Source organism: Rhipicephalus sanguineus, chromosome 1, assembly GCF_013339695.2.
Source record: "Rhipicephalus sanguineus isolate Rsan-2018 chromosome 1, BIME_Rsan_1.4, whole genome shotgun sequence".
Lineage (NCBI taxonomy): Eukaryota > Metazoa > Arthropoda > Arachnida > Ixodida > Ixodidae > Rhipicephalus > Rhipicephalus sanguineus.
Window position 1 is genome coordinate 151,897,130 of NC_051176.1, and position 17,937 is coordinate 151,915,066.

Consider the following 17,937-nt stretch of genomic DNA (forward strand, 5'->3'; position numbering starts at 1 on the left):
TCCTTTGTAATGGTGATGACTGGCATAAATAAATTTTCTTGGCCGGGCTGCGCCTGGGCCTGGGCTTCCACGCTCCGAAGGCGAATGTCTCAACCCCACACCACAAGTTTACACACACCCAGGGCTATACATATACGCTCGCAGAATGTGAATGTGAATGCCTTAGATGAATGCCTTGTACCCGCGGTGCAAAACAAACGTGAGAACACTTTCTACGAATGCTTCGTCGAAATTCCTGGTAGTTGAACAAAAGCCCTCTCTAGTACAACGTGTAAAGATTACATGCATACGCATCAGCAAAATTTAGACATTGCGAAAATTTAATGCCCAACTCGCGTTTCGATGGTCGTGGGGTGCGCCTTCTGAAGGGAGTCGTTCTAGACGTAGACGAACGCTGGAAAAAAGATAAAGGACGCCATGCCGATGCCGCCCGAAAACAGCGTTCTATATAGGGACGGCCGCAACCTACAATAAAACTCTTACGTTTATGCATCGCTTAGACAACTCCCAAAGAAGATTCCTCTTGAATTTTTTTTCTACGCGTTATTGGACAATAAAATATCCTACTTGCAAACACAGTAATCATTCCTCTCTCTGCTGGGTCAACAACTGCGACACTTGATGTTTTGTTCCAACGGCCCGCCTAGGTAGTAGAGTGGTTACGGTACTCGGATGATGACCTGAAAGTCCTGGTTTCGATCCCGGCCGCGGCGGTCCCATTTCGATGGAGGCGAAATGCTAGTGGCCCCCGTACTGTGCGGATATCAGTGCATGCACTTTAAAGAACACCAGATGGTGTAAATTTCCGGAGCCCTCCACTGCGCCGTGCCTCCTAATCACATCGAGATTTTAGCATGTAAAACCTCACAACTTGTTATCGATATATTTTTCTTCTATAATCTGTCACATCAAACTTAGCGCACGCCTATTTACGCTTTCTCTTTCATTTCTTTGCACCTTTCTGTGCGCCCAAAGAGACGACATCCTGTTATAGGTGCGCATCCTCGAGACTTTCAATTGCTCTCGCCTCTTATTGGTGTTGGCTGGGATTCATTCACACAGTGTCAAGGTGACAGACTCGTTCTTTCTTTTTTAGTCTCTTGCTAAGCGGTTGAATCGTACCTTTTTTCGTACAAGTGCACACAGTCTAATCAAATTGTTTCCTTCCTTGAACAGTTGTTTCTCGTTTGCGCCGCTAGTGACATTATCGCTGCTGCCTGCGATTATCACTACTACCTGCAGAGCTTTCCTGCTGCATTACCACTCCAGCCTAAGACAGGTATCAGAAATGAGAAGCGTTTAAATAAATAAATAAATAAATAAATAAATAAATAAATAAATAAATAAATAAATAAATAAATAAATTCCCACCTTCTCATTGACCTTTTCCCCAGAACTGCGAAATTCTAACAAAATGTGTGCAATTTCCGCACAATTTCCACAGGCTAAGCTTGTGTAGACCTCATCAGCAAAAATTATGGCTCGAAGCGTTGCGTTCTCAGGCATCCTGACATATAGCCTCGTAAATTCCCCTCTGAACTATTGTAAAACTTTTGTCTTTTCGATTTCCTTCGTTATTGTTTCACACTGAAAATAGTGCCGTTGCATTCAATGACGTTCAGAGCATTTGCTTGGGAGAAAGCAGCTCAATTTAAAAAAAAAAACTATTCTCTGCGTGTAACATATGTCCGACCTTCTCTGAAACATTTTTGTTTTAAGTGATAGCTACTGTCGTACAAAAATCACAGTTTCGCTTAAGGACGAAGCAATGAATGCGATAGCAACAAATTGTAATGTTATACGAAGTAAGCTAAATCTTTTAGATCCGATCTCGCGTACCTCAACAAAACGCTGGTTTAAGGGAATACGGCCGCTCCAGGGACCGAAGCGGTTATCGTACTGTCAGTTCTCTAACGCGAGGTAAGCGTTGAGAGCACAGCAAGTTTACGAGCCGTCTCCTGATGCCTGTCGAGATAGCGCGCGGGCCGGCGACCGCGCCCTTCGAGCCCCCCTTCCCCTACCCGGGCGTCCCTTCATGCTCCTTGCGAAAGGTGGGCGGGGTGTTTTCTCTCTGCTTGATGAGCAATCGACGGCAGGCCTCACACGCGGGTGATGTTATCGCATGTGCCCTCGGTGCGACGGAGACGGCCGGATCGTTTCATCTCCGCTTCAGCCGCGTTTGTCGCTAGTGTTCGCGAACTTTTACTCGTGGGTAGAACATATACGATGCACGGGGTGATGTTATCAATAGACCTTTTTCAAGTACACGAGCGCCACCAACGAGTGCCACTAAAGAGCGCGCAGGCGCTCATGGGAATAGTGTATACACCGCCGCGACGAGCGCGTGTGCCTCACCCTTTACCTATCCGCCTGAGCCGTGCGATCACTTCTCAGGTCAAGTGAATTTGGCAAGGTGCAACATATTACTGCGTAATTTGATCATGAACTTCTGTGTTGAGCTACGATGGCCTTTTTATGATTTCCATTTGTCTAACGCTTCCGCGTGCCACAGTCATTTCCTTTTCTTTTTTTTCCCCTTACTGTAGCTATCCATTGTCGTGAGCTATATGAGATGGAGCACTAAAGTTACCTTTTAAAGGCCATAGCGGCTAAACGCAGCTAACAAGCGCAGAAGTGTTCGTGACACTAAATACTCAAGCGGAAAGGTACATGTGGCAATTCAATAGAAGACATCCACATCGGTGCATTACAAGTAATCCCTGAAGAAACATAAATTCTGTGTTCCATCTCTTACTGCACGTGATAGTACGTCTTGCCGGTATCGGTAAGCGATAAAGCGCGTGCCGCGATATACATCCGCTCGATGATACGTATACACTGATCAAGGTGGACGATTGGGCGAGTTAATTGGTGATTCATGATCGACGTATGTAACTGCGCGGTAGTAAACACGGACGACAAGAAGATACAAGGACAAGCGCAGTATCCTTGTATCTTCTTGTCGTCCGTGTTTACTACCGCGCAGTTACATACGCGTCGATCACGTATACACTGAGTGTGTTATTCTTTCAACGCAGAGATACATGGAGATGCGATCGGATATGTGTAGTATTTACGATGCAAGAATGGTCAAGAAGCGGCCACGTGTTTGTTTCATTTCATGCTCCCACGGCGCCAACAAGCAGCGGGCAACCGAACAGCCGGCTCGCTCGACGTACACACTTTTCCCATTATGAGAACTAACAGACAGTAGCAATTAGGATATAAATGAGAAGAAAGTGGACGAAAAGATAACTTGCCGCCGGCAGGGACCCTACCTGCGACCTTCGAATAGCGCCTCCGATGCTCTACCACTGAGCTACGGCGGCGGTCATCCTCCCATCCACTTTTATGGGGTATATGTGCATATAAACCAAGGAGTGTTAGTCAGCGCCGATCGTAGCCAAGGCGGCGAGTGTGGAACACTTTTTCTGCCTGTTGGCATCGCGTAGCACGTGATCTTTGTACGAGCTGGCAGCTGACCAATGACAGCTGACACTCCTAGGTTTAAATGCACATATATTCCCCATAAAAGTGGACCGAAGGATGATCGCCGCCGTAGCTCAGTGGTAGAGCATCGGACGCGTTATTCGAAAGTCGCAGGTTCGGTCCCTGCAGGTGGCAAGTATATCTTTTCGTCCGCTTTACTTTCTTCACATTTATATCCTAATTGCTACAAATAACATGTCCTATGCTTTCCTTGGCATTATTGTATGTTAGTTCTCACTAACATTGTGTCTAAGAAAGAAAAACGAGCCCCTAAAAATTCTCCTTTCCTGCACTTTTCCCATAGTGCTCCGCTGCGCGCTCGCGGGGAGCTCTGGGATTGCTTGAAAAAGGTCTATTTGGACTTTATAAGGAAAATGACGGCGACGGCAAAACCCGTCGAGAGTGTCCGCAATAAAACAAACAAACAATTCAACAACAAAATGCGTGTGCATATGTGCGTGCTGGCGTGTGAGGAAAGCATGAATCCGCTTTCGCACGAGTAGAGTAAAGACGTTCGGTTAAGCCGCTAGCTTTTGCAGTAGTGCAATAACAGAGCTAACAATAATAATTGTTCTTCACATTACAGTATTTAGTACGCTGACATACAGATTTCTGTAAAGGTTATTGGGTGAGAGCGTGATGGTATCATTCTAAAAAATAAGTAACAATACTGTACAGTGACATGAGGTGAATACGAATGCTTAAATGTACAACTTTTGTTCCTAATGAAGCATTCGACTTTCTAATCGCGGACAAATGTCGGGTTCTCTCCTCATTCCTCCATTTCTTCGTTGTCAAAGACGGTCAAAAAAATTCGACAACTCGGTTAGGAGTCTTTTACCGGCGTATTTGGCGTACCAGGCACTTATTTTTTTTTTTGGCTGTGAACTTCTCCGTAGCGTGCGACGATGCTTTAGATGCCTGCTGAGGGTACCTAAAGCCGTCCACCATACCCTTTCTATCTTACTGTGGTTTCTGAAAATCCAGTCTCTATGAATCATCACCCTCAGAGCCCCCTGTGTTCTGGCTTTCCCACCGAACGGCGCGATTCTGCTCCCGAAGACATCCCAGCGTCCCGCCAGAGGGCGCCAGGTGGGATGAGCGGCGCGCGTAGTGCGAGCAGCGGACGGAAACAAACGGGAAGCGAAAGCAGCGCACGCGGAAATGGCCGCCGTTCACCCGGAGCCGGCGGAGACACTGCCGTCGGGCTGGGAATGCCGTTTCGACCCCAGAACGGGCCGCAAGTGAGTGGATGAGCTTTTCAGCTTCTCGATTATGCGTCTGCTTGGCCAGGCACGCTAGTCGAATTGCTGGTCTCGTCCCCTCGGCGCTCTTTTAGGCCTAGACGCGCGCTGCACAGGTCGGCTTTCCTACAACACTATCGATCCGATGCTTGCCGTGGACTGCTGGCTAGCGCAACCAGAATGCTGTGATCTGGTGACGCTACCGTGCAGAACCTTTGTTGATGCCTTGGCCTCTAGAGTATGCGTTTTCTGTTTAAACTTGTTACCCTTAACGTCTGGTTTCAGTCGCGTAATCGATGTTTTTAAGAATGACACTGCGTTGAGCCCTTCCGGCCAGCTAAGTTAATTGTTAAACGTTACGCGCGTTATCAGCTGTCGACTGGCGCGCAGTCTATGGGGCTTAATCGAGGATTGCATTAACGCGCGGCCATGTCGGGCAGTTGTGTATATGGAATTATGCACAGTCTGCTATCTCTGTCAATTTCTTGAGCATTGTGTGCCGACTCACGTACGGCTGAGGGATGTCTGTGCTTGTAATATCTAGGTCATATTACTTGACTGGATTATTTGTATAATTAAGTTATCACGGAAATGCTGCTGAAGTAATGTGATTTTTGTCAACTAAGCTGTGGATAATTCGTTGTGTGATGACTGACTCTGTCCGTTCTCTTTCTTTTTCACATTTAGCTACTTTATAAATCACAGAGAACATACGACAACATGGGAAGATCCGCGCCTACGATACCCGCAGTTGCAGCAGGTAATCGGACATGACGTCGTGGCTTCTCTAATAATATTGTTTTGATGATTGTTCTATGACGATAGACTCTTCGAGTGATACATCAAGAATCGATTAGGAAGAGGGAGTTGAAAGTAATTTCATTGTCTTTTCTACTGCATTGCGTACAGCCAGTGGATCACATTTAGTGAAAGGGAAGTGGAAATTGCCAAGTCAATTTCTGTTCCCTCACGCTAATTATCCAAACTCTACATGTTCGAACTGTGCTGTGTTTCTAGTGGGTGGCAGGCAAACGAGTGCATAAACAGATCAGGGGCGGAGCCAGGGTTTTTCCCTTCAGGAGGACAGGTTGAAACTTCAGGTGGTCAGCTGACCCATGTCCCCTCCCCCTGGCTTGCCATTTAACTCTATGCAATGTCCACAGTGCTTGAACCTATTATTGCTCATGTGATCACTTCAAGGCTTGTATTGATAGCAATTTATTATTTTATTTGAAATGTGAACCTAACCAAGAACCAAAATTAGATTTTTAAAAATCCAAATCATAGTTGCCAACATCCGTTAACATCCATGCGTACTGCAAGGAAAAACAAAAGGAAGACAAAAAATCGCCACTGATTTAAAATATATATAAATTCCTAATTTCAACCCATTCTAACCAGTAATTTTGTTCTGGTAAGTGATTGAACAAACATGCAGCTGTTAGGTACCACATCCGTAGCTCAATTAATGCAAGCTTCTTATTAATGTGTAGCAAATGTACAGCCGCGGCCACGTCTGTGTAGAGCGCGCGGGCAGCCAGTTTTTGCTCTGCGGAGCGACACCTTGAGGCTGTTTCGGGCTCTGATGTGGTCAGCCTGACTACTAGGTCACGCATGCTCCTGACACACCACGTCAGAGCCCAAAACTGCCTCAAGGTGTCGCCCCGCAGAGCAAAAACCGGCTGCTCGCGCGCTCTACACAGACGTGGTGCGTCTGTACAACATGGCCACCTGGACATAGGTATTATAGAGCTGAAAAAAAGAGAAGCTTGTCCTTGACTTATAAAAATGGAGAATGTAAGTGGGGTACAGAAGCTCATGTGCTGAATGCTGGCATAATTTTTATGTTCTAGGGTGGTGTAGTATTCTGAACATTGCTATGATCAAGCACTATGACCAATTTCATCCGTTATGTATGTTTTCAGTGAGTTGCATGATACTTGTGACGACAACCTTGACCTCTGAACCTGCTTGTGCTTTATAACGGAAGCTCCTTTTAAGAAAAAAAACTCGTTTGGCTACTTGGGACTGCTTAAAGTACTTGAAAAAGCATTAAGGCCTTAATGAAATCTTCGCGTAACACTTTTATGGTGACTTGTATATGATTTGCTCTAGGGAAAAGTGTGTACTTATTGGCTGGGCCATCTTAGGCTAACCACCTAAAATATGTGATGAAGAATGTGCCAATGCTCACCTTGGAGGCATAGTTGAGGCATGTGCCACCATGTGTTCCTCCTCTCACTTTCTTCTGCCTCCTTGCTACCCAAATGCAGGGCAGCTATGCAAAGTACTACCTCTACGGCAGTGGCAAGCCCACACCAGGCCAGGCTGCGACCAAGGTGCCGTTTCCTTTTCTCTGTTGTCTCCCTCCACTGGCCGCTGCACCTCCTTTGCATCTCTTCAGAGCACGTCGGGGCTCCCAGCTTGCTGGTTGTTTTGCCGGCCACGCAGGCCACGCATTCTGCCGGCATTTCTCCCCCTGGCACCTGTCCAGTTCTCGCGTTTAGCTACTGTACTAGTTGCCAGAGGAAGAAAAACCAAAAAGAAAAGATGTGCACGCTAGCAAACTCCTCCTGCGTGCTCTTCCCCGCCCACCCAGTCCCCCTCTTTTCTCCCACCTCACGCCTGTCTTTGCATTGAAAAGACAGAACAGAGAGCCTTGCTGGTCGGAGAGTGAGTTGTTCCTTTTCTGCGCTGGATAGAGGGTGGGCCGTGTCTTCCCTCTCCTGCTTTTACCTTTTCTTTCTGCTCGTTTGTCTTTGTTTTACCATGAGCTGTCACGAAGGGTGACCCTGCCATTATCGAAGCAGCTCTATTTATCCTCCCCACTCACTATTTGTCTCCTCCCCTGCACTGTCTGCTGTTGCATCCAGTCTTGTCTCGTGGCTTTCTTGTTTAGACAAGCTCTCTGAAACTTTGTGGCAGACTTATTGACCTTTTTTATTTCTTTTTAAATTGTTTTACAGCTGTATTCAGCTCCTTATTTCTTTTCATTTTAGTGTATACTAACTGTTCTCTGAGAAACATCCTTTAAGGGGTATTCACATGAGGGAGTCACTCACATTACCGCTTTGAGGAGAATGCACTATGTGACCACCACTATTCACCACACCTTTGTCAGGCAGCTCCCTGCAAGGACAGGGTAGCATTTGCTGTTTAGAGCTACTAATGTTCCCCCATCACAGGAGGGGAAAAAGCATCTGGCATTCATACATTCTCCTGCTCAGTAGCAGCACTCGACCTTGGTGCTCATACAGGCAGCTGGGAGAGAAAAGCCACCAGAAAGTGTGTCATCAGTGGCCATGGCCATGAAACCTGGGAGAAATTTCAAATAAGAATACTGCTTTAGGAAGCAGTGTATCTGTATGTTTGTGTGATGACTCTGATGTGACAGAAAATTGGATATCAAAAGCAAAGGATAATTTATAACTGCCAATGGACATCTGGCTTTACATGATCATCATCAGTATGCTGCTTATTTTAGTAAGCAACATTTTAATTAAAAGTTTTATGAGGTATAAATGAAGTCGGCTTGTGCTCTTAGCATAACCTTTGGCTGAAAACTTCGTGCCTTGCTCACCGTTTCTTAGAATGACAGACTTGAAATAGACTGTAAAATGCTTGCTCTCTTAGTTTGCATTTTTCTGTTTCATCTGTTTTTCACAGCGTATAAATGTTATAACTTCAGCATCAGTTGATTTTCCACCGACTTTGAGCACTTAATTCTTGAAAGTGATGCCTGGCAAAGAGAACAATGCCATATGCTTTGAGTTCTGGGTGACTTATATATTATACAATTGTAACATGCTCCCTAAGAGAATAAGCAATGGAGGTATTACTGAAGGTTCTTTAATTAATAATTGTAGTTGGAATATCACGCTAATTCTAATGACCACCATTGCTATGAAGCTTCGTCATTCAAAACGATAATTTTGTCTTGAAACCTTCATATTCAGCAAACCGGATGCAGTAATCCTAAAAGCACACGGCATGCTTTAGCTGCTACTGGGCAGAACACTTGTTGAATCCACTGCAGTTGTGCAACTTGGGTACTATGCATGATTTTTTATTATTGCTTCATGTCTGCTCAATGCCAGTAAACCACCCAAGGAAGTATTGTTTTAATAATTTTATTGCAATTTTATTTTATTTTTGTTATTTTCAGTACAATGCTGTTATGTTTATCACCCATTGTAGAAGCAAAGTAAAGGGCTTCAGGTTATAGTGTGCATACTTCATAAGGCATTAGCTCATTCATATGAGTCAGTCTATCAAATGTTGATAAAGTGTGCAGATAAAAATATTTTTTCGTTAAGGAGTAAAGAAAAGTGCTCTGAGTAGTATCAGCAAGTCAATCAGCTGGGGTAAAAAACAAGGCAGAATTGCAGATTATGCAGACATGAAAGACCCCATAAGAAGCCTTTCACTTCACCACTGTGTTTGTGGACCATGGTAAAATTTTATAATTATCCCCTTCAAAGGCGAATTGTTATGGTCTGTCTGCAAATGTGTCAAATTCGCACAACATAATTAGCTCAATAACCAAATAAAAAAGTGACCGTGCTATCTGCTACTGGAAAGCTAATGAATGGCGTAATATAACCTTATGTGTACTAAGGCACTCGATACTACATTTCAAGAAAGAAAATGAAGTAATGTGGTGTTTTGTGTGAGTTGCAGTAGTTAATCGTAATTAGCATGTTATTAAATATTCAGTTATTCTGCAGTCAGTCATGTTCCAGTTTTGCATAAAACGAATCAAATCATAGGCTCAGAATGCATGCATGATTTTGTTTTTGGTTATATTACTTTCGAGCAAAGTAAAATATACTACTTCTGACATTGTTCCCAAAACGCGGCACTTCGAACGACCCATCGAACATCGTAGCGCCTTCACCAAAGTGATCGGCTGCAGTCATACGCAGCATATTGAGGTTAATCCAAGACACATTGACTATGCAGAAGGTTCAGTTCATCTTATACGCAATTTATCTTGCTCTTTTTTGGCTGCAAGTCCAAAGAACGGGCAAAAACAAGTTGCGCCCTTGTATGTGGGCATTGCACCTCAAGGGGTTATTGTATTATTTTTCAGCAGTACACGCATGCGTGAGTACAAAATGATTTGCTTTCTATTGTAAAGTTTTATATGTACCAGTCGTACTGCATGCCTCTACTAATTACATCAGCCTACGAAAATAAAAGGGGCTTGTGAATGGACTTGCTCACGTTTTGAAGCAGAAAGTTTTCTTATTTCATTTTTAAGTGCCACAAAGTCATTAACACGTGACTTTATTCCTTTCCTTTTCTTTCTTTTTTTTCGTGCAGCAAAAGTATTTTCAAGATGACCTTGCAATGGTAATTTTTTTCTGCCTGGATTCTTTAACTGTAAGCGTTTATGTGGTATATTTGACTCTTTTGCCATGATTTGCTTGCACAGGCTTGCCCTCCATACTATGGCATGGTCTACTATCCACCACCACCACCTTCGACAACAGTTTCTAATTCAACCACAGTAAGTCATGAATTCTTCACATTTTTTTTAACAGTGGGCTGCAGTATTTTTGTTCTTCTTGTGGTAATAGCCTACAGACATTTATATACGCAAGAAAGGCATATTTTAATTGCAATGAAGGTGTTTGGATTGTCAGGCTCTATACCCTAATAAAAAAGGTGACCTAGCAGTCTGCTACTACAAAGCTAATCAGTAGCGTAATGTAAGCTAATGTGTATTAAGCAACCCTGTTTTCCCTGGAAAGAACAGAAAGAAAATTGCACTCCTCCCTTCATAAAATTTTGTGAAATGCGGAGGTGTACTAAGGAGCTGTGTCAATGAAAATTTTATCTTTGCTATGGTTCCCCACTGTTGTATAAATGTAAGTAATGTTCCACAGTAAGTTTGTGACTAATGTTGCATGGCATATTTAATAATTAGAATTTAACAGGAGCCTTTATATCAAGCTGCTTAATTTTAAAAGATAGGATAATTTACCAAAGTATGCTTTTTGGATTATTGGGTTAGATATAAGTATAACTTTAGGTCGCTTTTCTGTACTGTCAAAGGACAATGTGGATGTAAGAGCTTATGACTTTTGTTTGCAGTGCCCACGGTACCCAAATATTATCTGCAGTCGTTCAAAGGCCTACGCGACTTTTGGGGACAATTTTACGGTAGCAAATAATGTAAAGCCACCAACATCTGATGTTGATTCTGCGTAGTACATGTGCCTGGCACTGATGCAGCAGCTGTGTCTGATATTAATGGCTTTGTGTTGTTCACTGACAATCTGTATTTTCTTGGGTACACTTGGGCACACTGAACTTCAAGCTTTCTTATTTTCTGCAATTATTTACTTTCCCCACCACATTGCTACTTTTACTGAAAAATAAAGACACAACTTTTGCACATTCGACATCCTATGTGATATGTGTTTTTGTCATCAAGGGAAAGAGAAGCAAGTTGCATTCTTTCTATTTCACCGCAATTCTCCCATTTTTATCTTCTCTGTGCATTAAAGAAAAATTGTATTCCAATCCTCTCTGGATGCACTGGTGCAGCACTAAGTATGTTACTGTGACAGCACTTGACAGATGTAAGCTAGGTTTGCCCTCTCCATCTGTCCATCCAATCTATTACCTTGCTGCTGTTAGGCCACCTCCTGATCCTCATCTGAAGCTGTCATCAAACATTTAATATGAAAAGCTCTCATTGGAGACACTGTTGCCTTTCTGCCATCCTGATACAACCTGCGTATGCAGCAAAGCTGGTGCATGCTGTGTTCACCCTCTAGCTGTTACATTATGCTACTGGAAGCATGTTCGAATTCTGTCCGCCATGACCACATTCCAATGGGGAGTGGTGGGGGAGAAGTACACGTATAACAAAAATTTATGTGCGTCTTGCTTTGAATGCACATGAGTAAACCATGCGTGATTGAACTTAATCCAGAACTTTTTGCTACATCTTGCATAACCTGCATGTTAACTAGGTACGTCAGACGCCATAACTTATTACTTTTGCAAGCATAGCTGGTGGGCAGTATAGCAGTCATTTGCAGCATGGATTTCATTGACAGTCATTTGTCAGCATTGCTGTTGGAAAGGCTGTTTTCTGCCCTGAATGTCAGTCAACAAAGTTTTGTCATCATGCTGCCATTGTCATCGTCAGGGGCGTAGCCAGGGGCGTAGCCAGGGGAGGGGTTGGGGGAGGGGTTGGGGGGTTCAACCCACCTCCCCCAAATTTTCATTTTTGCTTGTCTATATATACACGCGCACATACAAACGCACACACAAACATACATAAAGTATGGTTGAACCCCCCCCCTCAAAAAAAAAAAATTTCTGGCTACGCCCCTGGTCATTGTCCTTGTCATCATGTTGTTTCCGTCAGTGCCATGCTGCAATTACCACTGCAGTCATCAATACTTGTGCCATACAGTTGTGGACTTTCTGCAGGATTCAAGAGTTTTGCAAAAATCTGGGGGCATTAGGGCTAGTTAGAAAAGTAATTGCTGTCACAGTAAATTTGTTCAGAGCTGTAGGAATTGCTGAAGTGTGATGATCTTATAATCATTCCTTTTTATCAGGGTGCTGCTTAACCAGGCAAACCAGGATAAGTTGATTTTGCCTGCAGTGCATGTTCATGCAATGTAAACTATCGAGCGTGAAAGCTTTGGTTTACTGTTGTGTGCAAAGTGTAGTGCATTTGCCAGAGCCACACAACAGCGATTATAAATGCCAAGCTTATATCTGGCCTTTCACACGTGCTGCATGCGGTACATTTATTTTGGTATAATAAGTTTCATTGTCTCACTGTTTATTTATTTCCTCTTTTTTAGTTACATTAACTGTTTAAAGTTATCTTCCACTGCACTGTATGTACCTCAGGCCATATTGTTGTTCTTTAGAAGCATTAGGCTTGTTTTATATACCTGTAGACTACAACTATCAGCACACTGTTATAAGCTCTACTATACACTTAGGAGCAACCAAACCATCAACATCTGATATTGTGTACTGGTGCCAGGCAAAGACTAAGTTATGAAGAGCTTACAGAAATAATAAGCAGCTGTCAATTGGCCTGAAGCATATACTTCACATGCCAGGGTTGTGACACACTTTCCCTTAGCAAAGGAAAACCTGTAGGTCTTGCACTACGAGACATTATAGGTGTTCTTTGGTTTTTAGCTGTCATGTCTGTATCACGGAAAGTTACCTCCTGTCAATTGTTATGTTTAATCGTTTCCCCTACTTTTGCAATTATCATTTGTAGTTTGTACCTGAAGTGAAATTGAAGAAATGCAACTTCTACCTGTTTCGTTACTTATTATTTTTATTTTTATTTCCACTTGATTGTTTTCTAGCTTTGTGATTATGTTGTTGCCATGCAGATTTCCTGACACTGTTTGGGTTCGCTTGTTTATCCACCAGTTTGTTATTGCCTTTGTTTCTGTATTTTTTGTTTCAGACTATTTCTTTGAAAGGCTGGCAGCCATAGACATTTGAAAAACAGGTAACAGCACAAGCTTGGCTTACAAATTATTCCTTTGAGTGTACAAAAGACTAGTTCTACTTTGACTTGGCAGCACCCACGTTCCTCCGGTTATCTGTGTGAGTCATTTACTTTGTCACACTTCTGTAGGCATCACCAAGGGAAGGCTTCTACACTGCAGCAGCGAGACCTGTGGTATGTGTGAATCTATGGCTCGTACGCGTTAGCTCTTTGCTGAACACTGAACATGTTCTGTCAAGTTAAGTAGGTTTGCCTTGAGATTTTGTGATTATAAGTGCATAGCACTTTTCTGAGACCCTAGAGCAAAGAGAATATCGATAATAATTTCCCATGAGCTTTCCTTGGCTTCGTTGCCTGTTTGCTTCATGTGCTTGTTGCTAAAATATTGAGCCCCTCCCTTTCCCTTATTCTTTTGGATAAGTTTACTAGGTACTCGAGACACGCTGATTCTCACAGTAAATGAGAATAACTCATATTTTTAGGTAAGGAAACGCAGTGACTTGGTTTGTCTGACTTGCTGCTAGATTTCAACAGTGACGACAAGGACTTATCTTAAATATTTATCAACCTGATTCTAGCTCTTGTTCAACCTTGTCACTTTGCGTTGTAGTGCAGGTTGATTGTAACTGCCTTTTAGAGTTGTTAAAACATTGCATCACAATTGCAGATATATAGAAGACAACTGCTAGCAGAAGCTCCACCTTTGTCCAACAAATAAACATTTTGAGTGAGAGAGCAATTTTTGTGTGTTCCACCAACATTTAATTGTCCCCTTAATGCATTAAGTTTTCTTACCACCTAAAGAATTGTCGGTACATACCATGAATGCCAAGGAAGAACAAAACCTGCATTTCAATTCTTTCAGTTTTTACGCAGTACATTTCTGTGTTAAACTTTAGTTGTACTGATCTTTTATAGATGTTTTAGAGAAAATCTATGAGCATAGTGCATGTGGCTCAAGAATCTTAATGGTAGACAGATGTACTTTGACACTATTCTAGTAAGTTTGAGAAGACTAATTGACAAAAATATGTTTAAAACATTTTTTTTTATTATTAGATCCTTGACAGCGGCCGTCATTATAGAAAGTTTGTAGGCAGTCTGAATTTAACGCAGCCCAATTATTTCTAAATCCTGAACATCGCTCCTGATTGCAGACATTCATCCTCAATTTTCAGTGCACAATGCAGGCACCTGAGTGGGCTGGAAGCACCAGAAAGGTAGCCCCTCTGTTAAGTCAGACTGCAGAAAGGCCCAATGACGAAGTGCTTGACAAAACTTGAAGGCTAAGCAATTTGTTCGTGCCTGTGAGAATGCCTCCTGCTTTGCCTGACAAGCATCTGCAATCGCATTCATTTCAGTAACTCAAAAGCAGCGACAGCTGGGCAAGTTGGTGTGGTAACGTAATGAATAAAGACGGAGACAGAGATTTCTCTGTCTTCGTCTTTTGTGCAGTTTATTCATTATGATACACGTATCAGTATCTGCTTTGATTTGTTTTGTCACATTTTTTGTCATTGGGCGTTTCTGTTTGACATAATGGCAAGGCTGCCTTGCTGATGCTCCCAGCGTGCTCGGTTTTAAACAGACACTAAAGGCAAATAAAAATTTGTCAGAGTGAAAGCTCAATGTATGACAATGTGTAAAATGGCAATATTATCACCAGCAGTGCCCTACTTACCGAGAAATTAAGCTAAATGTATCACACGATGAGCGCCACGAGTGGGACATTTTCAAAATGATCCCGATGACGTATGAGAGTCTGCCTACAATTAATCACTAGTAATCAAACTAGCAGCAATAAAAAAAGAACCTTCCATGCATCAAGAGATGTAATAAAATGCTGTTTGTTCGTTTCTGTTTGATTCATGGAAAAAAGAACCTCTTTGACGTTGCCATGGTGAACAGCGCGCATGGTTCGAAGGTTCCGTTTTCGCCGAACTACGCTTTGCCCGGCGCCCTGCTTCGCTCACGCGGTCGCATCTCAGTGGTAGTTTCGGTATCGCGTACTGCCGCGTGTGTTTTGCGTGCTCGTGAAAGTCGCTCTGACAGAAAGTTCGACAAAATGCCGCATGCATGTGATGTTGCTGGATGCCCGAATGGTGCACGCCGCGAATGCACGCCGTCGCGCAGTAAAGGCGGACAACGTTGGGCACGGCAGCAGTGACGTGTGAAAGACTGATTTCAGGCGGGTGATTTGAAGTGCGCTAAGGCGATGCGGATCACTAAAACGTGATTTTATTTCAAAATAAGTACTTCCTTGGCATAAAAGTAGCACTACGAGGTTTCTGGACCGCTATTTCAACAATCACTGTCGACTTAATATTTGCCTTTAGTGTCACTTTAATGATACCCGCACTTAGCTTTGAAATTCTATGATGAATACTTTTAACATGATAAATATGGAATTAATCTTTATAGCAATGTATTGAATTCTTGATTAAACAAATTTCTAAAGATTTTAAAATTAGTTATGCAGTTGCGCTTTGTTCCACATGTCAATGGCACTTGTTAATAGTGTTTTATAACAATGTCACCTTTGATTTTAACCTTGAAATGTGTCATAATGGTGTATAGTAATGCACAAACTGATTTGTCTGTTATTTTCTGATGTCTTGTTCTGTAGGTGTTCTAGGCATGGCAGATGTCTTGAACTACAGTTATATGCTGGCCCCTGGGAAAACCAGAACCACTTTATTGGTTGCATTGCTTAAGCACTGTGATGTAGTTTGGCAGCATTTACCTGCTTCTTGCTTCATTCACTGGTGAAATGTATGATTCATGCACTGTTTGCTCACTGCCTCCATCACCTCACGGACCTGCAAACAAATTTATTTTCTTGCTTGGCCCTTCTTGTCACAGTCTCTCATTTACTTATGCTAACTTCACGCTACCTTACTGTGCATAAGTTCACTTGTTTAACTGGCACTTTCCAACTCATTTTTCTTGCAGCTCGCTTTTCCCAGTGCTACTGCAGACATTAGATGCCGTAAAGTGACAGCTGCTAGCTTGCTCATGCTCTTTGTCTTATTTTTGTTGAGTAGGCTGTTGCACAAAATCTCTTTTTGTTGGGAAATGTTACAGAATTTATTTATAATTTCCAGACAATGTTTACATTTTTTTACCTTCTTGGTATTGTTGGGCCTGTTTATGAATGATGCTGTGACTCAGGCATCCAGAGAAGTTTTTTGTGAAGTGAGGAAATTAACGAAGCCAGCGCCAGCCAAGTATATACACTCTCACATTCTTTTTGGACTAATTTGGAGTGCAGAAACTTACTTGCAGTGGGCCAGACGAATGTGAAGAGCATTTATATGGTCCCATGTTTCTTTTTCTCCTCCAACTTTATCTTCAGGGCACCTATTCGCCTTACTTTGGAAGTCCTCGAACACCATATCGTTTCAAGGTGACATGCTTCACTGCAGTTATTAATTTCCTTGTGGCTCCTCTTTTGTGCATGTTTTAACTTTGAGCACATTTTCTTTTTCTTGCAACTCCTGCTTTTAATTTGCTGTTGCACATCCTAGCATCTGTAGCCTGCCACATAAGCAAATATGCAGTCAGTATGAGTTTTCATTAGAGTTTCACCTTGTGAATTTGTTATGCATATTAGTGTGCACTGTATTCTTAATATGGGAAATAAGTTGGCACACCTTGAGGCACATGATCAAAAACACTGTAGCAGTACTGGCACACTAAAAAAATGCAACATGAAACTGTTCTAACATTCGTTTGAGTAGTTATAGGCCTAAAACTGGCACTAGCTTTTCAGTCTGCTTGATAGTATAGTTTCCAAGCTCAGTTATTTCTGTGCTCAGCTCATGCTGTCTTGTTATTCGCACATAAATGAACAGCAAGGCCTGAGCACTTATTTTCTATGATAAGAACATGCAATGTGTACTGAAGTGTGCAAGCTTTTTTTTTTTGTTTCTCATTGTTCTAAATGTCATCAAAGGGTGCTCACAAGTGGTGTGCACAGTTCTAGGCTAACATGGAAGCATGTCCCTGGCCAAGCCTCATGGCTAGGCTCAGGTCATCCAACCATATTTTGGAAATTTATTTTGTTGGGCTAGTTGGTGAAGTGTACTTGGAAAGTTTTGAAGCACAAAATATAGGACCACAATGTGGACGATACGAACAAAATGCTTAGCTCAACAATAGGGCTGTGACAGCATTTTAGGTGTGTTAAATCGGAAGACTCGAGCCTGGATATCCGTTGCAGCATTTATGGTTGCTATCCACACTTGAAGAATGTTGTTGGCCAGCAGAAAATAAAACTAGAATGTGAGATTTTGGCAGTGACAGCAATGGGAATGTTGCATCCAATATATGTGTTAGTGTGGCCTTTGTGGCTTTTTTAAACAAAGAGTCATGTTTTATGTGTTATGAAAGTTAAGCTGGCTCGTTATCCACATTTCTTTAACATCCCTGCCTTTCCTTTCTCTCCTGTTCCTTCCGTCCTTTGGTTCTATGCCCTTTTTACCAGGTGCATTTTGTTGAAGGTGGTCGCATACTGCTAAGTTGTCAAGTTATATAACAAAATTGTGCCTTTGCCACCTGCATTCTTTAGGTTGTTTGCATTTTTTATTGGTGTATTGGGAGACTAATGGGCGTATGCATTCCATCTGCATCATCTTCCTTGTGGTCCCATTCGCCACTTGACCATATTGCAACCATATTTCGTGTACGATCGGG

At 42.6% G+C, this 17,937-nt stretch overlaps 2 protein-coding genes across 3 annotated transcripts in view; one reads left to right on the forward strand and one right to left on the reverse strand.

Moving 5' to 3' along the window:
• The window catches only part of LOC119400311 (lysosomal alpha-mannosidase), a 462,470-nt gene extending 455,189 nt beyond the window's left edge, over positions 1-7,281 (reverse strand). The window contains exon 1 of the mRNA XM_037667342.2: positions 6,928-7,281. Within this exon, the coding sequence (XP_037523270.2) occupies positions 6,928-6,959 (32 nt within the window). The 5' untranslated portion in view covers positions 6,960-7,281. The remainder of the gene's footprint in view (positions 1-6,927) is intronic.
• Positions 7,282-10,154: 2,873 nt separating this feature from the next.
• The window catches only part of LOC119400320 (uncharacterized), a 49,820-nt gene continuing 42,037 nt past the window's right edge, over positions 10,155-17,937 (forward strand). Inside the window, exons 1-4 of one of the 2 annotated variants that reach the window (XM_049417187.1) lie at positions 10,155-10,245; positions 13,198-13,242; positions 13,372-13,416; positions 16,598-16,648. Coding sequence is in view for 1 of the 2 variants with exons in the window: in XM_037667353.2 (XP_037523281.2) it covers positions 16,565-16,648 (84 nt within the window). In the remaining variant the exon portion in view is untranslated. Of the gene's footprint in view, positions 10,246-13,197; positions 13,243-13,371; positions 13,417-16,512; positions 16,649-17,937 lie in introns of those variants that run through there. The other variant, XM_037667353.2, reaches the window with a different exon arrangement.